We start from the raw sequence: 24,612 nt of genomic DNA, 5'->3' as shown, positions 1-24,612 counted from the left end.
TCTCTCACCCGTAAGCCACGCCCTCTGCGCCCACCGACCAATCGCCGTTCTCCTCAGCTCTCACACCTCCTTAGTCCCCGCCTATCGTCCGCCCCGCTCCCTCCCCTCACAACCGACCAATCCCCGCCCGCGTTCCTCACGCGTCACCCAATCAGCGCCCGCCGCCGGCAGCGCCGCAGCCAATCAGAGGCGGCGGCGCTGGGCGCCGCGGTGCATTCCACGATGGCGGCGGTGCCGGGCGGGTCGCGGCGCTTCGACCCCGCGGCGCTGGGGCTGGACCCGTCCTGGCGCCTCACGGCCTACGGGGAACTGCGCGGCTGAGGCTGCAAAGTCCCGCAGGAGACGCTGCTCAAGCTCCTGGCGGGACTCGAGGGACAGCGCCCGGGAGGAGGAGGCGGAGGGGAAGGGGCGGAAGCGGAGAGCGGCGGGGCCCCGGCGCTGGGTGAGAGTGGGGGGATCTTGGAGGTCCCGGGAGGTCTTCAGAGGTCAGGGGGCTCTGGGGTGGCTCAGAGACGCGGCTGAGGGCGGTTGAGGAGGCCTGAGAGGCCTCGGGGGAACCTTTCGAGGGGGTGCTGAGGGTCTCGAGGGCTTGGGGGGGCCCAGGGGGAGGCCAGGAGGGCTCAGGACGGGCTCAGGACGTGGCGCGGGGGGCTGGAGGGACCTCGAGGGAGTCCGGAGGGCGCAGGAGGGACCGGGGGGCCTCAGGCACATGACGGGGGGCACGGGGCAAAGGTGGCCCGGCGGGGGCGGGAGGGGGCAAAGGGCGTTCGGGGGGAGGAGCCGCGGGCAGGGGGCAGGGACAGGAGGGGCCCCCCAGATCCGGCTCCTCCCCTGGGCTGGGCCCGGGTCCCGCCCCCCGAGCCGGATCCGTGTTTCCCTCCCCATCCGGTTCTTGCCCCTCCCTGTGCCCCCTCCCCCCAGCGGGGTCTGTGCCCCCCTCACGGGCTCCTGTGCCCCCCATCCCTGCCCGCTCCGAGCCGCTTCCTGCCCCCCACAAAGGGCTCGGTGCCCGCCCGTGCCCCGCCTGAAGGATCTGTGCCCCCTGGGACGGCGTTGGGGCCCCCGCTGCGGGGTCTGTGCCCCCCTGGGTGGGCTCGGTGCCCCCCGTGCCCCCCTGAGCGCTCGGTGCCCGCAGGCATCGGGCTGGACTCGTGCGTGATCCCGCTGCGGCACGGGGGGCTCTCGCTGGTGCAGACCACCGACTTCTTCTACCCCATCATCGATGACCCCTACATGATGGTACCCAAAACCCTCCCTCTGGGACCCCACAAATCCCCCTTGCACCCCAAAATCACCCTTGGGGACCCTGCCAGATCCTGTCAGGACTCTTGGAAACCCCAAATCACCCCCAGGGACCCAAAACCCCCCAGGGAACCCCCAAATCCCTCCAGGGGTCCCCCCCATTTCTTCCTGATTCTCTTCCTCCATCTGGGGACCCCCAGACCTTCCTCAGTCCTCTCCAAAGCCAATTGGGGTCCCCCAGTTCTACCCTGGGCCCCACAAATCCCACCCTGAGCGTCCCAAATCCTTTCAGACCCCCCCCATCCTATTCCAGCCCCCCCAAATTCCATCTCCAGACCCCAATATTCTCCTCTGCCCCCCCCAAATCCCCCTGTGGGACCCCAAATTCCATTGTAGTTTCTCCGGTCCTATCCCGGGGTCCCCCAGGCCCTCCTTGGTCCCCCAAAACCCACCCTGGGGACCCCAAATCCCCTTCAGAGCCCCCAGATCGTTTCCTGGGTCCCCAATCCCATCCTGCCCCCCCCCCAAATCCCCCCCAAGGTCTCTTAGCCCTTTCCTGGGCCCCCCAAATCCCCCTGGGAGCCCCTAAAATCCCCTTGTGACCCTGCCCAGTTCTATCCCAGGCCCTCTAAACCCCAATTTGGGCTTCCCTAAATCCCACCTGGGGACCCCAAATCCCCTCAGAACCTCCCAGTCCTGTTCTGGCCCTGCCAAATTCCACCTGGGGACCCCAAAATCCCCTCGAGAACCCCCCCCAATCCTATCCTAAGGCCCCCAAACCCCACCTGGGGCCCCCCAAATGCCACATCAGGATCCCCCAGTGCTATCCTGGACCCCCCAAACCCCCTCCCCAATTTCAGGGCCGCATCGCCTGCGCCAACGTCCTGAGTGACCTGTACGCCATGGGGGTCACCGAGTGCGACAACGTCCTGATGCTGCTGAGCGTCAGCCAGCGCATGAGCGACGAGGTGGGGACACGGGGACACGGGCTGGGGGTGGCACGGGGGCAGGGGCACAGGCACACGGGGCAGGGACACGGCAGCGGCGCTGTGCCAGGGAGGGGACGGTGACATCGGGCAGCGCGGGGACACGGGGACAGGGGGGACACCTGGGGTGACAGGGACAGGGGAGGGGGGCACAGTGACATGGAGGGGTCACAGTGGGGACAGGGGGGTGACAGTGACAGGGGGTGACAGTGACATGGAGGGGTCACAGTGGGGGCAGGGGACAGGGCGGTGACAGGGATGGAGGGGTCACAGTGACATGGAGGGGTCACAGGGTCACACTGGGGGTAGGAGACAGGAGGGTGACAGGGACAAGAGGGTGACACATGTGTTGGGTGGCAGGGGGGTCACAGGGACATGGCAGGGGTGACCTCCCATGTCCCCTGTGCCCCACCCCGGGGGAGAACAAGGTGAGGCTGCTGGTCATCGGCGGGTGGTGGGAGACACTGGGGGGTGCCAGGGACACTGGAGGGTGCCAGGGGACACTGGGAGGTGACAGGGACACAGGGGGCACTGGGGACACTGGAGGGTGCCAGGGACACAGGGGGTGACAGGGGACACAGGGGGTGCCAGGGGACACGGGGGGTGATAGGGACATGGGGGGTGTGATAGAGGACACGGGGAGCTGACAGGGACACGGGGGGTGCCAGGGACACAGGGGGTGCCAGGGGACACGGGGGGTGACAGGAGCTCTCTGTGCCCCCCAGGAGCGGGACAAGGTGATGCCGCTGATCATCCAGGGCTTCCGGGACGCGGCCGAGGACGGGGGGACGTCGGTGACGGGGGGACAGACGGTGCTCAACCCCTGGGTCATCGTGGGGGGCGTGGCCACCGCCGTCTGTCAATCAAGCGAGTTCATCATGTGAGTGATGGGTGGGGCGGGGCCACTGCTGTCAATCAAGTGGGTTTGTCGTGTGAGTGACAGGCAGGGTTTGGGGCGGGGCCTGGGGGTACGGGTGGGTTTGGGGACATTGGTGGGTTTGGGGACACAGGGCTGGGGTCAGTCCCTCGTGTCACGGACAGGGTGTGGCAGGGGGCGGGGTTTGGGGACAGGGCGTGTCCCACCCTGACCGCACCCTGCCCCCACCTGCCCCCACCCTGCCCAGGCCGGACGGGGCCGTGCCCGGGGACGTCCTGGTGCTGACCAAGCCCCTGGGGACACACATGGCCGTCACCGCGCACCAGTGGCTGGACATGGTGAGTGACACCGGGGCAGAAGGGACAGGGGACACCCTGGGGAGTTCAGAGCCAGCCCGGAGCCCCCAGGGGTGCCTGAGATGGGGCTGGAGACACCCAGGTGTCCCCAGGGGGAGCCAGAACGGGACCGAAAAGCACCTGAGATGTCCCTGAGGGAACCCCAAAGCCACCTCTGATGTCCCCAAGGGACAGAGCTCCACCTTGGGGGTCCCTGAGCCACCCCGATGTCCCCAGGGGGGTCCCTGAAGGCACTGCAGGGTCCCTGACGCTGTCCCCTCCCTGTGCCCCCGCTGTCCCCGCAGCCCGAGCGCTGGAACAAGATCAAGCTGGTGGTGACACGGGAGGAGGTGGAGTTGGCCTATCAGGAGGCCGTGTCCAGCATGGCCACGCTCAACCGCACCGGTGGGTGCCACTGGGGACACCGAGGGCGCCCGGGGGAGGTGACGTCGGGGTGGTGGAAGTGGCCGTGACCACGCCAGTGGGTGACACTGGGGACCGAAGCCACCCTGTGGGTCCCCAGAGCCACCCCAGATGTCCCCGAGGGAACACAAAGCCACCAGGGGAGTCCCTAAAGCCACCCCAGCTGTCCTCAGAGCCATTCCAGGGTGTCCCTGTGCCGTGCTGGGTGTCCCCAAAGCCACCCCTGATGTCCCCAGAAGCACTTTAGATGTCTCCAAGGGAACACAAAGCCACAGCGAGACTCCCCAGAGCCCCCAGGGTGTCCCCAGAGCCCTCCAGGGTGTCCCCAGAGCCCCTGGGATGACCCCAGAGCCACTCCAGGGTGTCCCCAGAACCCCCTGGGGTGTCCCCAGAGCCACTCCAGGGTGTCCCCAGAACCCCCTGGGGTGTCCCCAGGCCATGTTGGGTGTCCCCAGAGCCACTCCAGGGTGTCCCCAGGCCATGCTGGGTGTCCCCAGAGCCCCCCAGGGTGTCCCCAAGCCATGCTGGGTGTCCCCAGAGCCCCCCAGGGCATCACCAGAGCCACTCCAGGGTGTCCCCAGAGCCCCCCAGGGTGTCCCCAGGCCATGCTGGGTGTCCCCAGAGCCCCCAAGGTGACCCCAGAGCCACTCCAGGGTGTCCCCAGAGCCCCCAGGGCATCCTCAGGCCATGCTGGGTGTCCCCAGAGCCCTCCAGGGTGTCCCCAAGCCATGCTGGGTGTCCCCAGAGCCCCCAGGGTGTCCCCAAGCCATGCTGGGTGTCCCCAGAGCCCCCCGGGGCGTCGCCAGGCCGCGTGGGGCCGTGTGAGGTGACGCCCGTGTCCTCCAGCGGCAGGGCTGATGCGGGCGTTCGGGGCGCACGCGGCCACCGACGTGACGGGCTTCGGGGTGCTGGGCCACGCGCGGGCCCTGGCGGCGCAGCAGCGCCTGGACGTGGCCTTCGTCATCCACAACCTGCCCGTCATCGCCAAGATGGCCGCCGTCAGCAAGGCCTGCGGGGGCCGCGGGGGGCTGCTGCAGGGCACCGCCCCCGAGACCTCGGGTATGGCCGGGGCACCCCGAAATGGGATTGGGGACCCCGAAAGTGGGGTTGGGGGTCTTAAAAGTGGGATTGGGGGCACCAAAAATGGGGAAAAGGGCACCGGAAATGGGATTGGGGACCATTAAAATGGCGGGGGGCGATGTGAGGGGGAATTGGGTACTCCCGGCCAGCAGGGGGCGCCGTGCATTAGGGCAGGACGCCAGAAATGGGGAGAAACAGCCCAAAAAAGGGGAGGGGGGGGTCTCAGAAATGGGAAAGGGAGGCTCAAAAATGAGGGGATGGATCCTTGAAATGGGATGGGGGACCCTGAAAATAGGAAAAGGGGCACTAAAAATGGGATTGGGGAGCCCGAAAATGGCGGGGTTGATGTGAGGGGGCATGGGGTCCTCCCGGCCAGTAGGGGGCGCTGGGCGCCGCAGCAGGGACCCAAAAATGGGGGAAAGGGGCACCAAAAATGGGATGGGGAACCTCGAAAATGGGGTCAGGGGTGCTAAAAATGGGAGAAAGGACCCCAAAAACGGGAAGGGCTCCAATATGGGGGGGGGGGAGGGGGGGAATGGGGGCACATGGGGTCCGCCCGGCCAGCAGGGGGCGCTATGGCAGGACCCCAAAAACGGGAGCGGGAGGAGAAATGGGGGCGGGGGCGGAAAGACCTCAAAAGCAGCAGCAGGGATCCCCCAAACTCCCCATTTTGGGTGGGAACCGCCCCTGACGGCCGTGTCCGGCAGGGGGGCTGCTGGTGGTGCTGCCCCGCGCCCAGGCCGCGCGGTTCTGCGCCGAGCTGAAGGCGCCGGGCCGCGCCGAGGGGCTGCAGGCCTGGATCGTGGGCGTCGTGGAGAAGGGACCGCGCGGCGCCCGAGTCATCGACAAACCCCGGCTGATCGAGGTGCCCCCCCGCGGGGCCCCCCCGCGCCCCGACAGCCCCGGCACCCCCCCCTCGGAGCCCCCCCGAGCCCCCTCCTAGGGGGGCGTCCCCCAAAAAACCCCAGAGTCGGGGTAAATCCCACACCTGACGCAGCTCCCCTATAGGGGACCCCAAAGAAACCCCCAAATTTGGGTCAAATTCCACCCCCCAAGGGAGCCCCAGCAGCCTCGGGGTCCCTCACGGACAGAGCCGCCCCGAGCCCCCCTCGAGGGGACCCCAAAGAAACCCCCTAAAAAGCCCGGGGCTCGGCTGTGGTCAAAACCACCCAAAAATCCCATCAAAGGCCCCAAATCAGGTCAAACCCCCCCCCCCACCCCCCCAATTTCCCCTGTGTCCCTTTCTAGGGAACCCCAAAGACCCCCAAAAGCCCCAGAACCTCCCCCAATCTTTGCCCAAACCCCAGCGCTGCCGGTGAAGCTCCCAAAACCCCCCCGGGGGGGCCCCCAAAATCCCAACCCCAGCTCTGCACTTTGGGGACCCCAAACCCCCTCGGACCCCCCCCTTTTTTGGGGACACCCCCCCCCAAAATCACCTCTCCCCTCCCCCCAGGCTCTGCCCGATGAGCAGCGGGTGAAGCCCCCCCAGACCCCCCCGCACCCTCAAAATCTCCCCCCGCGTGACGCCCCCCCCCAAAACCCCCCGTGGGGGTGGGGGAGGGGCCGAGACCCCCCCTCAGTGAGGGGGGGGTTGGGGGGCTCCGGGTTTTGGGGGGGGGCGGGGGAACCCCCCAGCAATGGGGCAATAAAAGCGATTTGAGACAAATTTGGGGGGCGTTTATTGAGGGGGGGGGGGAACCCCAAAACCCCGGGGGGGTCCCAGGGGGGTGATGGGGGAGGGGTCTGGGGGGGTTTGGGGTGCCCCCCCCCTCACCTGACCCCACCCACGAGGTGGCTCCAGCAAGGGGTTTCCCAGAAGGGTATTTGGGGTTTTGGGGGGGTCCCGGGGGGGGTCCCGGGGGGTTTTGGGGCCCCCCCTCACTTGATGCAGTCCATGACGTGGATCTGCAGCGTGTCCATGTCCGGGGCCTTGTACTGGCACTTGGGGCAGCAGAGGTCGGGGCCCTCCTCGGGGGGCGGCAGCAGCGCCCCAAAACCTGCGGGGGGTGGGGGAGGGGCACGGTCAGGCCCTGCCCCCACCCCTCCGGGGGGGTTTTGGGGGTCCCGGGCCCCCCCTCTGTACTCACCCCCCACCGGGGCCGGGGGCGGCTCCGAGTGTCGGTTCCGCATCTCCTCCAGACGGGCCCTGGGGGGAGAAGGGGATTTGGGGGGTCCGGGAGGGGTCGGGGGGGGGCCTCAGGGGATTTGGGGGAGTCTGGGAGGGGCCTCAGAGGATTTGGGGGGGTCTGGGAGGGGTTTGGGGGGGTCTGGGGAAGGCCTCAGGGGATTTGGGGGGGTCTGGGAGAAATTTGGGGCAGTCTGGGAGGGGCCTCAGGGGATTTGTGGGGGCAGGGAAGGGTTTGGGGGGTCAGGGGAGGGGTTTTATAGGGGATCAGGGGGGTTTTTGGGGGGGCTCCCAGGGGGTTTGGGGGAGTCGAGGGGTTTTGGGGGGTCCTGGGGGATGTCAGGGAGGAGGGGGAGGGGGAACAGGGGGTCCCTGGGGGCGGTTTTGGGGCATTCTCGGGGGGGTTGGGTGGTTTGGGGTTGGTTTGGGGGGTTCTGGGTGTTTCGGGGTGGGTTTAGGGTGGGGGCTTTTGCTGTGGTCCCCGAGGGCGTTTTGGGACAGATTTGGGGTGGTTTGGGTTGTTTTGCAGGAGTTTGGGGTGTTTGGGGGTGGTTTTGGTGTTTTTTGGGGTCTCTCAGGGTGTTTAGGGGGGTCGAGGTCTTTCAGACTGTTTTTTGGGGGTTTTGGGGGGTTTTTGGGGTCCCTGTGCCGGTACCGGGCCCCGTCCCCGCTGAGCCGCAGCCGCAGCTGGCTGAGCTCCTCCAGCAGCTCCTCGCGCTGCCCGTGGAGCTGCTCCCGCGCCGCCCGCTCCGCCTCGAAATCCGCCTTGTAGATGTCGGCCTGGCATTGGGGAGGGGTCAGGACACCCCAAAATCCCCCCTGGGAACCCCCAAATCCCCCAGGACCCCTCCAATCCCACCAGAATCCCCTAAATCCCACCAGAACCCCCCCAGTGCCGCCCGCCCCGCCCCAAAATCTGCCTTGGGGATGTCGGCCTGGGACTGGGGAGGGGTCAGGACCGTCAGGACCCCCCAAATCCCCCCAGGGAACCCCCAAATCCCCCAGGACCCCCCACAAATCCCCCCAGACCACCCCAGGCTCCATCCTTGAGATGTCGGCCTGGAGTTTGGGGGGGGTGGAGTCAGGACCCTCCCAGGACCCCCCAAATCCCCCTTGACCCTCCCAGAGCCCCCCAGACTCCCCCTGGGGCCATGGACCCGGATCTGGGGGGATCTCGGGCCCCCACCTGGGCCTGCAGCACCGGGATGGTCTCCAGGGCCGCCCGCTGCCGCTCGGCCTCGGCCTTGAGGTGATCGATGAGGTCCTGCTTGAGGGCCAGCGCGGCCTCGGCCGCCTGCAGCTGCTCCTGCGTCACCTGGCGGGAGGAAATGCCACCTGAGAGATCACTGTGCCACCTGTGCCACCCCCCAGCCCCTACACTGCACCCCCAGCGCGGCCTCGGCCGCTGCTCCTGTGTCACCTGGGGGGGACAGCAACACCTGAGGGGTCCCTGTGTCACCTGGGGGGTGGCACTGTCACCTGGGGGTCACCTGAGGGGTTCCTGTGTCACCTGGGGGTCACCTGGGGGTCACCTGAGGGGCCCCAGGGACATTCCCGGTGTCCCCAAGGGGCTGGAATGGGGACAAGGTGCCACCACAGGGGAATGGAGTGGGGGACAGGGGCCACCCTGGGGTGCCCAAGGGATGGGACGTGTCCCCTGGTGTTCCTGGTGTCCCCAGTATCCCCGGTGTCCCCCAATGTCCCCTGGTGTCCCCAATGTCCCCGGTGTCCCCTGTCCCTCACCTGGCTCCGTTTGTCCCCCTCCAGGCTGGCCTTGATGTGGGCGTCGTACTCCTGGAACAGGTGATGGTACGCGGCCTGCAGCTGCACCAGCTTCCGCCTGGGGACGTGGGGACAGCGAGGGGACGCTGGCACTGCCACCCCCTGGGCCCTCCTGGGGGCCAGGAGGCCTCGGGCTCCGGCCGGGCCAGCAGTGGGTGTCCCCAGGTGCCACCCCACCCGTGCCCCGCTGTGCCCGAGGTGCCCGTGTCACTCACTTCTCCTCGGTGGCCCCGCGCCGCTCCACCCTCAGGGCGCTCTCCAGGTTGGTCACCTGGAGCCGCAGCTGGTCCAGCTGCACCTGGTGGCCCTGGGCCACCTCTTCCAGCTGCTGGCAGCGCTCGGCGTCACCGCGGGCCCTGCCACGCCCAGGAACACCCCGTCACCGTGTGCCACCCTGTGCCACCCCACTGCCACTCTGTGCCACCCTGTGCCACACACTGTCACTCACTGTCACCCAGTGCCACCCCACTGCCACCCTGTGCCACCCCCATCACCCCGTGCCACCCCGTGCCAAACAGTGTCACCTCCTCGAACTGGTGGCACCACCCTGAGCCCTGTGCCACCCCAGTGTCACCCGATGTCACCTCCACAGGTGTCACCCTGCCCCCACCTGCACCTGGCCCAGCTCTGCTCTGGTGTCCCCTCCCCCCCTTGGGAACCCTCCCTGACCTCCAGGCCCCCCCGTGCCCCCCTGTGTCCCCCCCGTGTCCCCCCGTGTCCCCCCGTGTCCCCACCGCCGCTCCAGCTGCTCTCTCTCCGCCCGGCTCCTCTCCAGGCGATTTTGGCTCTCCCGGAGCTCCCCCAGCAGCGACGTCACCTGGGCCTGGAGCTGGGCCTTGTCCTGCTGGGGACAGGGACAGGGACACTGTCACCCCCTGGCTGTCCCCAGGGCTGTCAGACCTGTCCCCAGAGTGTCCCTGTGTCCCCAGGGCTGTCCCCATGTGCCCAGGGCTGTCCCCATGTGCCCAAGTGTCCCCCAAGGTTGTTCCTGTGTCCCCAGGGCTGTCCCCCGCTGTCCCCAGGGTGTCCCCCAGGGCTGTCCCCAGGGTGTCCCCAGGGTGTCCCCCAGGGCTGTCCCCAGGGTGTCCCCCAGGGCTGTCCCCGGTACCTCGAGCTGGCGGCGCAGCCCCTGCAGCTGCAGCTCGGCCGCGCGGGAAACGTCCTGAGCCCGGAGCTCGGCCACGGCCACGCGAGCCCGCAGCGCCACCAGCCTGGGGACAGGGCCACCAAACGTCACCATGGGCCACCAAACATCACTGACCCCTGCCCCCCACACCCGCAGTGCCACCAGCCTGGGGAGGGGACAGGGCCACCAAACGTCCCCAACACCCCCAGCCTCCCTCAGCCATGGCCACCGCCCACCTGGGGGCTCCTCAAAGCATCCCCAAGGTGGCCCAAAGTCTCCCCAAGAGTCCTCAGGTGTCCCCAGATGTCCCCAAAATGCCCCAAGTGTCCCCAAAGTGTCCCTGAAGCGACTCCAAAGTGACCCCAAAGCGTCTCCAAAGTGACCCCAAAGCGTCCCCAAACTGTTCCAAAAGTGCCCCAAGTGCCCCCAGACTGTCCCCAGTGCCCCCCAGTGTCCCCAGTGCCCCCAGCCTGTCCCCAGTGTCCCCGGACTGTCCCCCAGTGCCCCCCAGTGTCCCCAGTGCCCCCGACTCACTCGGCCTCAGCCTCCGCCAGGCGCTGCCTCAGCTGCTCCTCGGAGCTGGGGGGACACGAGGGGGGGGTCAGGGGGGGCCGGGGGGGGTTGGGGACATCGGGGAGTCCCCAAGGGGCCGGGGGGGGGGGGCTCACCTGGGCTCCGGGGGGGCCCCGGGGGGGGCCTGGGGGGGCTCCGGGACAGCGGGGACGTCCTCGAGGGGGGGGGACACCGAGCGGGGGGGGCCCTCGGGGGGCTGCGGGGACAGGGGGACAACGGGGGGACATCAGGGGGGACATCGGGGGGTCCCCAGGGGGGCTGGGGAGGGGGGAGGGGACAAGGGGGGACATGGGGGGGGCAGTGGGAGGGGCGGGGGGAGATGGGGGGGATGAGGGGACACGGGGAGGGGGGGCCACACAAACCTTGGTGCTGGCGTCAGGGGTGTCCCTGGAAACGTCCCCGGGGGTGTCCGCGGTGTCCCCAGGGGTGTCCCCGGGGGTGTCTCCGGTGTCCTCGGGGCCGTCCCCGGTGCCGGCCCCGCCGCTGGCCCCGCGCTGGCCCCGCTGGCCCCGCAGGTGCAGCACCAGCTCCCGGGCCTGGCCCCAGCGGCCCCGCAGCAGCTCCCGCTCCCCCCGGCGCTGCAGCTGCAGCTTCCGCAGCTCCTCCAGGCGCTGCCGCAGCGACTCCGTGCAGTGACAGAGCGCCCCTGGGGACAGCGACAGCGCTGGGGACAGAGCTGGGGACAGCCCGGGGACAGGGACAGAGCTGGGGACAGAGCTGGGGACAGGGACAGAGTTGGGGACAGCCCAGCCGCGGTCCCCCGGGGCACAGGGACAGCGGGGACAGCGGGGCTCTGAGGGAAGGTTGGAACATTTGGGGCGTGGGGACACCGGGGGGACATTGGGGTCACTGGGACATTACGGAGGCACCGGGGACATTGCAGACACCGGGGGGACACCGGGAGCACTGGGGACATCGGGGATGCTGCCGAGGTGAGGGACACTGGGGGGCACTGGGGGGACACTGGGGGGACACTGGGGGGACACTGGGGGGCACTGGGGGTATCGGGATCGCTGGAGCCATTGGGGATGTCGGGGGCGCGTCGGGGGCATTGGGACCCCAGCGGGGACATTGAGGGACTTGGGGACATTGGGACATCACTGGAGACACCCCCACGGCGCCCCCAGTTCCCTCCCAGTGCCCCCAGTGCTCCCAGTCCCTCCCAGTGCCTCCAGTCCCCCCCAGTCCCTCCCAGTGCCCCCCAGTTCCCTCCTAGTGCCCCCCAGTTCCCTCCCAGTGCTCCCAGTCCCTCCCAGTGCCCCCAGTCCCTCCCAGTGCCCCCAGTTCTCACCCCTGAGCTCGCGGTTCTCCGCCCGCAGCCGCTGCAGCGCCTCCGCCAGCGCCGGCTCAGCCTCGGGTCCCGGCTGCACCATCTCCGCGGGCCGCCGCCAGCGCCCGCCGCTCATCGGCGGCTCCCGGGGGGCCCGGGGCGGTCGGGGATGGTTTTGAGCCGAATCCGGGGATTTTTGAGCCGAATTCGGGGATTTTTGGGAACCCGGCAGCACCGCCGGTGCCGCCACTTCCTGCTTCCGCCGGAAGTGCGTGACGTCACCGCACCCCCGCTGCACTTCCGCCTCGGTAAGTGTCATGGCGACGCCATAGCAACGCCGAGGGTGGAGGGCGCTGATTGGTTACACCTCCGGGTGAGAGCCCGCCTATGCTCGGCGCTGATTGGTCGGCGGGGAAGGGTGCTCAGCGATGATTGGTGGATAGGGGAAGGGGCGTGGCCAGAGGCGTGGCCTCCGTGAGGGGATGGGGACCCGCGCGAGCGTGGGGGAGGCGGCGCGAGCGCGGCCGGAGCGGGAAGGTGCGGGGCGAGCCGGGAAATTGGGGAATTGGGGGAATTTGGGAGGATTTGGGGGAATTTGGGAGGATTTGAGGCGCTTTGGGGTTTTGGATGGTCCGGGGGGTCCATGAGGGCCTGGGGGGGAGCGCTAGAGGGAAACTGGAGGGAGGTGAGGGGAGTTGTGGAGGGGCTTTAGGGCGGAAATGGGGGGGGATTTGGGGTCTGGGGGGGCTTGGGGGCGTGTAGAGGAGTTGGGGGAGGTTTATGGGGGGGTTGGGGGCGCTGAGGGTGGAATTTGGGGGTCTGGAGGTGCTGAGGAGTCCGTGAGGGTCTGGGGAGGTTTTGAGGGGGAACTGAGGGGGGGGAAGGCGGAAATTGGGGAAAATCGGAGATTTGGGGAGATTGAGGGAGATTCGAGGGAAATTGGGGGGTCCGTGAGGGCCTTGGGTGGAGCGGGAGGGAATTGGGGGGGTGGTGAGGGGAGTTACGAGGGGTTTGGGGGGGCCGAAGGCGGAAAAGGGGGGGATTTGGGGGTCTGGGGGGGGCGATGGGGCCGGTTTGGGGGGCGATGGGGGGAGGGCGTGTCCTGCCCCACCCCGGCCCCGCCCCCACCGCCCAAATCCCGTCCCCGAGGTGCCAAATTCCAGCCCCCCCCACCCAAATCCCGCCCCACAAGTGCCCAAGCCCCACCCGGGGTGCCCAGTCCTGCCCCCCAACACCCCAAAACCGCCGCCCAACTTCTGCTCCTGCCCCTCGGCTGCCAAATCCCGCTGCCCAGCTGCCCAAGCCCGCCCCAAAACATCCAAATCCCATCCCCCCCGTGCCCCATCCCGCCCCCCAAGTGCCAGCCCTGCCCCCCAAGTGCCCACCCCTCCCTCCAGGGGCCCGTTCCTGCCCCACAACCCCTTAAATCCTGCCCTGGGGTGCCCAAACCTGCTCCTCTGCTCCCCAAATCCTGCCCGGGGTGCCCGAACCTGCCCCTGAACCTCCCGAACCTGCCCCCGAACCCCCCGATCCGGCCCCCCAAGTGCCCGATCCGGCCCCCCAAGTGCCCGATCCGGCCCCCAGGAACGATGCCGGGCCCAGGTGAGGAGGAGCCCGGCTCCGGGGGGGAGCTGAGCCGCTCGCAGGTGTGCGGGATGCTCCGGCAGGAACTGAGCCGGGACGGAGCCTTCCTGCAGGGCCACCCGCACGTCCTCGTCATCCTCGGCGCCTCGGTGAGTGGGGCCGGGGCTTTGGGGGGTCTGGCGTGGGGAGGAAGGGGTCTGGGGGGAAATTGGGGAGGGGTATTGGGGCTGGGGGGGGGGCAGTGAAGGGGTTTAGGGGGGACATTGGGGGGCTGGAGGGGTGAAGGGAGGGGTTTGGGGGGAATTGGGGGTGTTGGAGGGGGGGATGAAGCGGGTTACAGGGAGAAATTTGGGACTTGGGGGGGAAATGAAGGGGTTTGGGTGGGAATTGGGGATATTGAGGGGGCTCAGGGGGGCAGTGAAGGGGGTTTGGGGGGAAATTGGGGGGCTGGAGGGGCACAAAAGGGGGAAGCAAAGCTGGGGGGGCAGTGGGGGGATATCGGGGGCTGGAAAGAGAACTTGGGGGCAATAAGGGGGGATGGGGAATTGGGGATGTTGGGGGGGAATAAAGGAGATTGGGGGGGAATAAAGGAGATTGGGGGATGTTGGGGGGGAATAAAGGAGATTGGGGGATGTTGGGGGGTCTGGGGGGCTGAGGAGAGAATTGGGAGGGATTTGGGGGGCCGGGGGCGAATTGAAGGAAGTGAGGAGGGAACTGGGGGCACACTGGGGGTGATGGGGGACATCGGGGGGCTGGGGGGGCACAAAGGGGCTGGGGGCACTTTGGGGGTGCCGAGGGGTCCCGGGGGGTTATTTGGGGTCACTGGGGAGCTGGGGGAGGGGCGGCCGCCCCGATGCCTCGGGGGAGTGGGGGAGGGGCACCCCAAAATCTTTCCCCGCCCCTCCCCCTAGGTCACCCGCCAGGGCGAAGCCGCCCCTCCCCCACCCGCACCCCAACTTCCTCCTCCCCCACCTCATTACCCAACACCCCTTAATTAAACACCCCGGGGGGTGGGGTGGGGAGGGGCGGCACCGCTGACTCAGCACATTCCGGGGGTGGGGGAGGGGAAGGGCGGGGCCTGCACTGGGTGTGGCCCTGGCCCCACCCCCACCCCTGACGGCCCCTCCCCCACAGGGCGACCTGGCCAGGAAGAAGATTTACCCCACGATCTGGTACGGGGACACGTGGGGACAGCGGGGACACGTGGGGACAGCAGGGACATGTGGGGACAGCAGGGACACATGGGGACAGTGGGGACATCAGCGGGGACACGTGGGGACAGCGGGGACATGTGGGGACAGCAGGGACACGTGGGGACAGCAGGGACACATGGGGACAGTGGGGACATGTGGGGACAGCAGGGACATGGGGGGACAGTGGGGACATGTGGGGACATGAAGGCCACCTGTGTCCCACCTGTCACCTGGGTCCTCAAGGTCACCAATGTCCCTAAAGCCACCCAGGCAACCACGGTCACCAATGGCCCCAGCGCCACCAAGGTCCACCCCCTGTGCCCAGGGCCACTCACCAAGGCCACCAATGTGCCCCCAACTTTGAGGCCACCAGGGTCACAAGGGCCATCCATGTCCCTCCTGTCCTCAGGGTCACCAGGGCCACCAGTGTCCCCACCTGTCCCCAGGGTCACTGATGTCAGCGGGGTCACTGGGGCCATCCCCGCTGTCCCCAGGGCTGTCAAGGTCACCGGTATCTCCAGGGCCACTCTGGGGTCACCGATGTCCCCAGGGTCACCAGTGTCGGTCACTGCTGTCCCCAGCGCCATTGTCTGTCCCCAGTGTCACCACAGCTGTGTGTCCCCATTGTCCCCAGAGCCACTCATGTCACCAGCTGGCACCAGTGTTTTCAGTATGACCCCAGTGTCCCCAGGGCCACCAGTGTCCCCAGTATGACCCTGGTGTCCCCAGTTCCTCCCTTTGCTGCTTCTGTGCCCTCTGTGTCACCTGTCCCCTGTTACCTCCCCCAGGGTGACATGGGCACAGCAGCCGCCATCACCAGTGCCACCATCCTGGGGGAGGCTTGGTGACACCGGTGCCACCTCCGGCCTGGTGTCCCCAGAGGGGGGTGGTGCCAGTGCTGTGGCTGTGCCCAGGGGGGTTTGGTGACAGCGGTGTCCCCGCAGGTGGCTGCTCTGGGACAGGCTCCTCCCTGCTGTCCCGGGGGGTGGGCTGGTGACAGCGCCATGCGTGTGCCCAGGGGGTTGGTGACACAGGTGACAGCGCTGTGCCTTGTCCCCAGGTGGCTCTTCTGGGACAGGCACCCCCCGATGCTGGTGTCCCTGGGGCGTTGGGGACTGTGGGTGTCACAGGTGACACGGGTGACAGGGGGCTGCTCTGAGATGGGCTCCTCCCCGATGCCGGTGTCCCTGGGGGGTTGGGTGACACGGGTGACACAGGTCACAGTGCTGTGCCTTGTCCCAGGTGGCTGTTCCGGGATGGGCTCCTCCCCGATGCCACGCGCGTCGTCGGCTTCGCCCGCTCGCCCCTCACCGTGGAGCTCATCCGGGAGCAGACCCTGCCCTACCTCAAGGTGACAGCGCCATCCCTCCTGTCCCCTCCTGTCCCCTCCTGTCCCCTCTGTCCCCTCCTGACTCCTCCTGGCCTCATCTGTCCCCTCCTGTTCCTTCTGTCCCCACCTGTCTTCTCTGACCCCTTCTGGCCCCACATGTCCCCAGGTGACACCTGAGGACAGGCCCCGCCTGTCCCTGTGTCCCCTCACCTGTCCCTCCCTGTCGCAGGTGACCCCTGAGGACAGGCCCTGTGTCCCTGTGTCCCCGTCTCACCTGTCCCCTGTGTGTCCCTGTCCCCTCAGGTGAACCCCGAGGACGAGCCCCGCCTGGCTGCGTTCCTGGCCCTGCAGAGCTTCGTGCGGGGTCAGTACGGGGACGAGGCCTCGTTCCGGGCGCTGGACGCTCACCTGCGGGGGCTGCCCGGCGGCGGCCGCGCCCACCGGCTCTTCTACCTGGCCCTGCCCCCCAGCGTGTACACGCCGGTGACACAGCACCTGCGGGCCCTCTGCATGGGGGAGGGGTGAGTGGGGACACCCGGGGGACACCCAGGGATGGGACACACGGGGCAGGTGACTGCAGGGGACACAGGTTGGGTTGCCACCGTGTCTGTGCTGTGTTCCCCCTGTGTCCTTATGTCTCCCTGTCCCCCTGGGTCTGTGCACGTTCCCGTGTCCCCCATGTGCCGTGTCCCCCATGTCCCCACGTCCCTTGTGTCTCCCTGTGTCTCTCTGTGTCCTCATGTCCCCCCACGCCTCCTGGATCCCTGGGTACAACCTGTGTGTGCTCGTGTCCCCCCGTGTCCCTGTGTGTCCCTGTGTGTCCCCCCATGTCCCCCGTGTGTCCCCCCATGTCCCCCCGTGTCCCCCGTGTCCCCCCATGTGTCCCCCCATGTCCCCCGTGTGTCCCCCCATCATCTCCCATATTTGCTGTGTCCCTCCACGTCCCTGTGTTCCCATGTCCCCCCAATGTCCCCCATGTCCCCCCGTACCCCCATGTCCCTCCATGTCTCTGGATGTTGCCCCATGTCCACGTCCCTCACGTTCCCGTATTCCCGTGTCCCCCCGTGTCCCTGTCCGCAGGTGGAACCGGGTGATCGTGGAGAAGCCGTTTGGGCGGGACCTGGGCTCGTCGGAGGAGCTGTCGGCGCACCTGAGCGCGCTGTTCCGTGAGGAGCAGATCTACCGCATGGACCACTACCTGGGCAAGGAGATGGTGCAGAGCCTCATGGTGCTGCGGTGCGCCGGGGGCACGGGAGGGGAGCGGGGGCACCGGAGGGGACACGGGGACGCCCCTCACCCACCCTCACCCACCCCAGGTTTGGCAACCGCATCTTCGGGCCCATCTGGAACCGCGACAACGTCGCCTGCGTGGTGCTCACCTTCAAGGAACCCTTCGGCACCGAGGGCCGCGGCGGCTACTTCGACGACTTCGGCATCATCCGGTGAGGGTGGATGTCCCCCGGTGTCCCCCGGTGTCCCTCGGTGTCCCCCCGTGTCCCCCGACCCCCTGGCAGCGCCGGCTCCCCACAGGGACGTGATGCAGAACCACCTTCTGCAGCTGCTCTGCCTCGTGGCCATGGAGAAGCCGGCGTCCACCGACCCCGACGATGTCCGCGACGAGAAGGTGGGGACAGGAGGGACACAGGCGTGTCACCAGCGCGTCACCACCCCCTGACACCGCACCGGTCACTGAGCTTTTTGTCCCTGACGGTCACGTCACGGCCACGGGGACCATCCCCAGGTGGCCCCAGGGTTGTGTCCCTTGGTTGTGCCCCCCTATGGCCACATCCCCCCACCCCAGGCGTGTCCCACCACCGTGCTCTTGAGGGTGGCCCCCAAAGCCACATCCCCCACGGCCACATCCCCAGCCATGTCCCACCACCCCGTTATCGATGGTGGCCTTCCAAAAGCACATCCCCGACTACATCCCATCACCCCATTATCAATGGTGGCCTCCCAAAAGCACGTCCCCAACTACATCCCACCACCCCGTTATCGATGGTGGACTCCCAAAAGCACACCCCCAACTACATCCCATCACCGCTTTCTTGATGGTGGCCCCCAAAACCATGTCCTCCCCAGCCACATCCCCAGCCATATCCCATCACCCCGTTACCGATGGTGGCCCCCCAAAGCCATAACTCCTGTGGCCATGTCCCAGACCACATCCTATCACCACCTTCTTGTTGATGACCCCCCAAAGCCGCATCCCCCAATGGCCACATCCCCACACCCCCATCCCATTGCCTGTTCTTACTGGTGGCCCCCCATAACCACGTCCCCAACCACGTCTCTGTGGTCTCACTGGTGCCCCATAACCAGATGTCCCTCACGTGTCCCCCAGGTGAAGGTGCTCAAGTGCATCAGCCCTGTGGAGCTGCAGGATGTGGTGCTGGGCCAGTACGTGGGCAACCCCGAGGGCCCCCCCGAGGCACAGAAGGGCTACCTGGATGACCCCACGGTGCCCCCCGGCTCCACCACGCCCACCTTCGCCACTGCTGTGCTGCGCGTGGCCAACGAGCGCTGGGACGGTGAGAGAGGGGCGACGGTGGTGCTGGTGATGGCTGTGATGGTGGCAGTGGCCATGGAGATGGTTGCCATGGCGATGATATTTGTGGTTGTGATGATGGTGGTGATGATAGCAATGACCATGGTGATGGTGGTGGCCATGGTGACAACGTTCACGGCTCTGATGATGATGGTGGTGGCCATGGTGACGGTGTTGATGGGGCATGATGGAGGTGATGATGGCAATGGCCGTGAGGATGATGAGGACATTTGCCATGGAGATAGTGATGATGATGATGATGGCCGTGACGGTGACATTGATGAGCAGAGAATGACAGTGGTGGTGGCCAGGCTGATGGCAGTTGCCATGGTGATGATGTTCGTGGCTGTGATGACAATGACGGTGGTGATGATGATGACAATGACCATGATGATGGTGGTTCCCATGGTGATGGTGTTCATGGCTGTGCTCATGATGGTGATGATGGTGGTGGTGGCCATGGAGATGGTGCTGATGATGGTGATGGCCACAATGGTGACATTGAGGACAGAGGATGACAGAGGTGTTGACCATGGTGATGGCTGGAATGACGATGAAGATGACGAGCAATGGGGATGTCTGTGGTGATGATGATGGTGGTGGTGGTGACAATGCTGATGGTGTCCCAGGTGTGCCGCTGGTGCTGCACTGCAGGAACGCGCTGGGATGGGGGTGGGTGGTGGTGAGAATTGTGATGACGTCGATGGTGATGGTGACAACAGTGATACCCCTGGTGGATGTTGACGACTTTGTTGGTGGTGATGTTGGTGATGGTGATGGATGTTGATGATGTGGATGATGACGATGATGGTGTTGGGGAATGATGATGATGATGATGACGGTGCTGGATGTTGATGATGTGGATGACGACGATGATGATGTTGGGGGATGATGATGATGATGATGACAGTGGTGCTGGATGTTGGCGATATTGATGATGACCATGTTGGTGGAAGTTGATGATGTTGATGACGATGATGATGTTGGTGGATGTTGACAATGATGATGATAGTGGTGCTGGATGTTGATGGGTGCTGATGACTATGTTGATGATGATGTTGACCATGGTGATGACAATGGTGATGGATGATGATGATGATATTGATGATGATGACAATGTTAATGATGTTGATGGATGTTGATGATGATGATGATGGTGATGATGATGTTGACAATGTTGATGGTGACGGTGTTGATGATGTTGATGGTGATGATAACAATGACGATGGACGTTGATGGATGTTGATGGATGTTGATGTTGATGGACGTTGATGGGCATTGGTGACTGATGATGTTGACGATGACAGTGTAGATGATGAGATCAATGATGTGGTCGATGATGATGCCGATGTTGAGGATGCCAATGTTGATAAGGTCAATGATGTTGATGACAACATTGGCGATGACAATGATGACCACAACGATGACCCCTCAGGTGTCCCCTCCATGCCATGCTCTGGGAAGGTGCTGGGATGGTGATGGATGGTGATGATGTTGACAATGGCGATGATGACAATGTTGATGGTTGTTGATGATGATAATAACGATGTTGATGGCGATGATAACGATGTTGATGGATGACGATGTCGAGGATGACAGTGATGATGTTGATGGATGTTGATGATGACGATGTTGATGGATGATGATGTCGAGGATGACAGTGACAGTGATGATGTTGATGGATGTTGACGATGCCAATGCCAATGCCACTGTCCCCAGGTGTCCCCTTTGTCCTGCGCTGCAGGAAGGTGCTGAAGGAGCGCAAGGCCGAGGTGCGGCTGCAGCGATGCTGGATGATGTTGATGATGACAATGGTGATGTTGATGTTGATGATGACAACAATGGCAATGATGGGGATGTTGAGGGATGTTGATAACACTGATGATGTCAATGATGACGGCAATGATGACAATGGCAGTGAATGACGATGATGATGGTGCTGTTGGTGGATGTTGATGACGACGATGATGATGATGATGACAATGATGACAATGACAATGGTGTTGATGGTGCTGTTGATGGATGTTGATGACGATGGTGATGATGACGATGATGACAATGACAATGGTGTTGACGGCGACGTTGATGGATGTTGATGACGATGGTGATGCTGATGATGACAATGACAATAATGACAATGGCAGTGAATGACAATGATGATGGCGCTGTTGATGGATGTTGATGATGATGATGACAATGATGACAATGACAACGGTGTTGATGGTGACGTTGATGGATGTTAATGACAATGGTGATGACAATGATGACGATGATGACAATGACAACGGTGTTAATGGTGATATTGATGGATGATGATGACGATGATGACGATGATGACAATAGTGTTGATGGTGCTGTTGACGGATGTTGATGACGATGATGATGATGACAATGATGACAATGACAATGGTGTTGATGGCGACGTTGATGGATGTTGATGACGATGGTGATGCTGATGATGACAATGACGACGATGACAATGCCAGTGCTGCTGTCCCCAGGTGTCCCCTTTGTCCTGCGCTGCGGGAAGGCGCTGAACGAGCGCAAGGCCGAGGTGCGGCTGCAGTTCCGGGAGGTGCCCGGGGACATCTTCGCGCAGCAGTGCAAGCGCAACGAGCTGGTGGTGCGGGTGCAGCCGCGCGAGGCCGTCTACGCCAAACTCAACACCAAGAAACCGGGCATGTTCCTGCGGCCCGAGGAGTCCGAGCTCGACCTCACCTACGGCAGCCGCTACAAGGTACCCGAAAACGGGCAGGGGGAAATGGGGTTTGGGGACACAGAAACGGAGCATTGAGACCCAAAATGGGGTTTGGGGAGCTAAAACTGGGGCTGGAACCCCAAAATTGCAACACTGAGACTCAAAATTGGGGCATTGAAACCCAAAAATGGAACACTGACACCCCAAAATTGGGTGTGGAGACCCCACACCTTGGGGATTCCCACACCTGGGGGTGTTCCCCACACACCCAAGGCCACCTCAAACCCAGAGAAGGCCCCAAAACCCCCAAACCCTGGGGTCCCCCCACACCTGGTGAGATCCCCCCGAAGCCCAGGTGTCCCCCCCCACTTGGGGGCACCCCGGGATCCCCCCCAGGAACCTCTGTTGCCCCTCAGGATGTGAAGCTGCCGGACGCCTACGAGCGGCTGCTGCTGGACGTCATCTGCGGGAACCAAATGCACTTCGTGCGCAGGTGAGATGGGACAGGTGACACCTGGGAACATGGGGGGGACATGGGGGGGACAGGGGGGACAGAGGGACAGGTGAGACATGGTGGGGGGGAGGGCACAGCTGGGACATGGGGAGACAGGTGAAGCCAATTTGGGGAGGGCGAGTGGGACCAGTTTGGGGGGAGGGAGATGGGATTTGGGAGGGGCAGGTGAGGGCCAGGTTAGGGGGGGCAGGTGGGATTTTGGCAGGGGGAAGATGGGACCAGTTCGGAGGACCAGATTGGACTGGTTTGAGGGGGGCAGGTGAGTCTGGGGAGGCAGGTGGGGTCTGGGGACAGGTGAGGCCAATTTGGGGAGGGAGGATGGGACCAGTTTGAGAGGACAGGTGGGACCAGTTTGGGGGGGCGGGGCAGGCAGGTGAGTCCAGTTTGGGGAGGGCAGGTGGGACTGGTTTGGGGGGACAGGTGACTCCAGTTTGGGGGGGAAGATGGGACCAGTTTGGGGGCCCAGGTGAGGTTTGGGGAGGGTTTTGGGGTCCCCGGGCTCAGCTTTGGGGTTCCCCCCCCACAGTGACGAGCTGCGCGAGGCCTGGCGCATCTTCACCCCCCTCCTGCACCAGATCGAGCAGCGCCGCGAGCCCCCCATCCCCTACCCCTACGGCAGGTGAGGGGGAGGGGGGGCCCGGGGGGGCTGCGGGCACCTGGGGCAGGAATTTGGGGCTCTGGGGGGCACCTGGGGAGGGCTTGGTCCCAGGGATCCCACTGGGAGTTTGGGGGGTCCCAGGGGTTTGGGGGGGTCCTGGGGTCCCACTGGGCTTTTGGGGATGCTGGGAGTCCCGTTGGGGATTTGGGGGTCCCAGGGGTCCCCCCTGACCACGTGTCCGCCCCTTTCCCAGCCGAGGCCCCCCGGAGGCGGACGAGCTCCTGCGGCGGGTGGGGTTCCTGTACGAGGGCACCTATCGGTGGGTGCCCCCCCCCGGGCCCGACCCCCACCCCTGACCCACGGCCGGACCCACGGGGGGACCCTCTGAGGGGCCCCCCAACAACACTCCAGGGCTCTGGGCTGGGGGTTGGTGCCCCGTGGGACCACCCCCACCCCGTAACACCCCCAATCCTGTCCCATTGGACCCCCCTGCCCCACAGCCCCCCCTGCACTCCAGCCCCCCAAAAACACTCCTGGGCTGGGGCTGACTCCCATAACCCCCCCTGCCCCATAGAGCCCCCCAGTCCTGCCCCATAGAGCCCCCCTGGGCCCCCCCAGCCCCCCCAGCTGGGACCAAAGCTCCCCTTCCCCCTCAATCAGCCTCCAAAGCTTAATTACCCCCTCATTACCTCTGCCCCCCCTCCCTGGGAACAATTAATGATTAACCCCAATCAATTAATCAATTAACCCCCCATTAACCAGGACCAAATAAACGCACCTTTGGCTAATTAATTACCACCAGCACCTTGTAATTGCCCCCAGGCACTTATGGGGCAGAGTCCCCCTTGTTTGGGGGGTCACAGCCCCTCGCTGGCGTTTATGGGGCAGAACCCCAACGCTTCGGGGGGGCCGAGACCCCTGGCACTGATGGGGCAGAGCCCCTCACTTGTGGGGCACCCCCAGCCCTGGCACTTATGGGGCACAATCCCCATGGCAGGGGGGGCAGAGGGGGGCGGGGCCGAGGCTCATGGGGATGTATGCTAATGAGGGTCTACACTAATGAGGGTCTGCTAATGAGGGTCTGCTGGTGAGGGTCTATGTTGGTGAGGGCCTATGCTAATGACAGTCTATGCTAATGAGGGTTTATGCTAGTGAGGGCCTATGCTAATGAGGGTCTATGCTAGTGAAGGTCTAAGCTAATGAGGATCTATGCTAATGAGGGTCTATGCTAATGAGGCACCGCTGCCGTTGCCGGGGGAACCGGCGAGTGGGCGGGCTTGCGAGCGCGGAAGGGGGCGGGGCCATCGGGGCAGCAGCCAATCCGGAGGGGGCGGAGCGGGAGGGGGCGGGGCCATCGGGGTAGCAGCCAATCCGGAGGCGGCGGTGCGGGAGGGGGCGGGGCCAGCGGGGCAGCAGCCAATCCGGAGGCGGGAGGGGCGGGGCCGCTGGAGGGGCGGGGCGGGGCCGGGGGCGCCGGTGTCACCCGCACACCTGAGGGCTCGCCGGTGTCACCGGTGTCACCCGCACACCTGAGGGCTCGCGGGGGTTCCAGGCCGAGGGCGTGGCGGGGACAGGCCCAGGCGCGGGGCCTGGGCGGGCCGTGGGCACAGCCGGGGCGATGGCACCGTCTGCACGGTGTCCCTGCGGCCGCTCCTCCTGAGAGCTGCTGAGCGCCAGGAGCTCCGAGCCGGCCACTCCTGGAGCCAGGGGGCCACAGGGACACTGCGGAGGCTCGTGGAAACCGGGGGCTGGTGTGACACAGAGCGGCTCACGGAACCCAGGAGAGCGCTGTGACACAAGGGAATCCCGTTTAACCGGGTATCGGCCATGAGAGGGCTGCGCCTCCTTGAACCCAGGTGCCCCCGGGAGCCCGCCAGGGCTCGTGGAGCTCCGGCTCAGTGGGACACAGCGTCTCGGTTTGGAGGCAGGCGCGGGCCGAGGGCGCGGGAGCCTCCCTTGGGACGGAAAATCCGGCCCCGTTCCCTCGGCATCGGTGTCGCTTTGGGATCGAGGGGCTTTGGGCACAGCGGCGGCAGAAGGAGCAGCGGTTCTGCCCTGGCGCGTCCGAGAGGGCGAACGAACCCCGGCGCCGGCAGCGCCAGCAACGGAGCGGGCACCCGGTGCCGGTACCACAGCCGGTGCCGGTTCCAGAGCCGGTGCCAGAGCCGGTGCCAGAGCCGGTTCCAGAGTCGGTGCCAGAGCCAGTTCCAGAGCCGGTGCCAGAGCCGGTGCCAGAGCCGGTGCCAGAGCCGGTGCCAGACCCGGTTCCAGAGCCGGTGCCAGAGCCGGTGCCAGAGCCGGTGCCAGAGCCGGTTCCAGAGTCGGTGC

At 65.8% G+C, this 24,612-nt stretch overlaps 3 protein-coding genes across 3 annotated transcripts; 2 read left to right on the top strand and 1 right to left on the bottom strand.

Annotated features, from left to right (window-relative positions):
- Positions 1 to 222: 222 nt before the first annotated feature.
- Positions 223 to 6,287, top strand: LOC309584334 (selenide, water dikinase 1-like; the record flags this gene model as incomplete). The annotated part of the gene is made up of 8 exons (XM_082300297.1): positions 223 to 442; positions 1,136 to 1,239; positions 2,103 to 2,210; positions 2,954 to 3,108; positions 3,353 to 3,443; positions 3,746 to 3,845; positions 4,710 to 4,922; positions 5,651 to 6,287. 8 exons carry the CDS (start codon positions 223 to 225, stop codon positions 5,884 to 5,886), a joined length of 1,227 nt encoding a protein of 408 aa, XP_082156423.1. The 3' UTR covers positions 5,887 to 6,287.
- A 361-nt stretch (positions 6,288 to 6,648) lies between these two features.
- On the bottom strand, positions 6,649 to 12,072 carry IKBKG (inhibitor of nuclear factor kappa B kinase regulatory subunit gamma). The gene is made up of 12 exons (XM_082300305.1): positions 11,841 to 12,072; positions 10,912 to 11,195; positions 10,645 to 10,745; positions 10,511 to 10,555; positions 9,959 to 10,061; positions 9,585 to 9,694; positions 9,066 to 9,206; positions 8,812 to 8,908; positions 8,255 to 8,383; positions 7,724 to 7,848; positions 7,031 to 7,089; positions 6,649 to 6,940 (listed from the first exon to the last, which is right to left on the bottom strand). Exons 1-12 carry the CDS (start codon positions 11,953 to 11,955, stop codon positions 6,822 to 6,824), a joined length of 1,428 nt encoding a protein of 475 aa, XP_082156431.1. The 5' UTR covers positions 11,956 to 12,072; the 3' UTR covers positions 6,649 to 6,821.
- Positions 12,073 to 12,320: 248 nt separating this feature from the next.
- On the top strand, positions 12,321 to 22,745 carry G6PD (glucose-6-phosphate dehydrogenase). Its single transcript, XM_082300232.1, has 13 exons — positions 12,321 to 12,356; positions 13,404 to 13,552; positions 14,538 to 14,575; positions 15,839 to 15,947; positions 16,230 to 16,447; positions 17,007 to 17,162; positions 17,243 to 17,368; positions 17,457 to 17,550; positions 18,271 to 18,457; positions 20,976 to 21,211; positions 21,589 to 21,665; positions 22,213 to 22,305; positions 22,538 to 22,745. Exons 2-13 carry the CDS (start codon positions 13,409 to 13,411, stop codon positions 22,638 to 22,640), a joined length of 1,581 nt encoding a protein of 526 aa, XP_082156358.1. The 5' UTR covers positions 12,321 to 12,356; positions 13,404 to 13,408; the 3' UTR covers positions 22,641 to 22,745.
- The last annotated feature ends 1,867 nt before the right edge of the window (positions 22,746 to 24,612 follow it).

Source organism: Coloeus monedula (genome assembly GCF_965178545.1).
Source record: "Coloeus monedula genome assembly, chromosome: 39".
Taxonomy (NCBI): Eukaryota; Metazoa; Chordata; class Aves; order Passeriformes; family Corvidae; genus Coloeus; species Coloeus monedula.
Note: the sequence above shows the minus strand (reverse complement) of the source record. Positions and strands in the feature narration are given on the sequence as shown.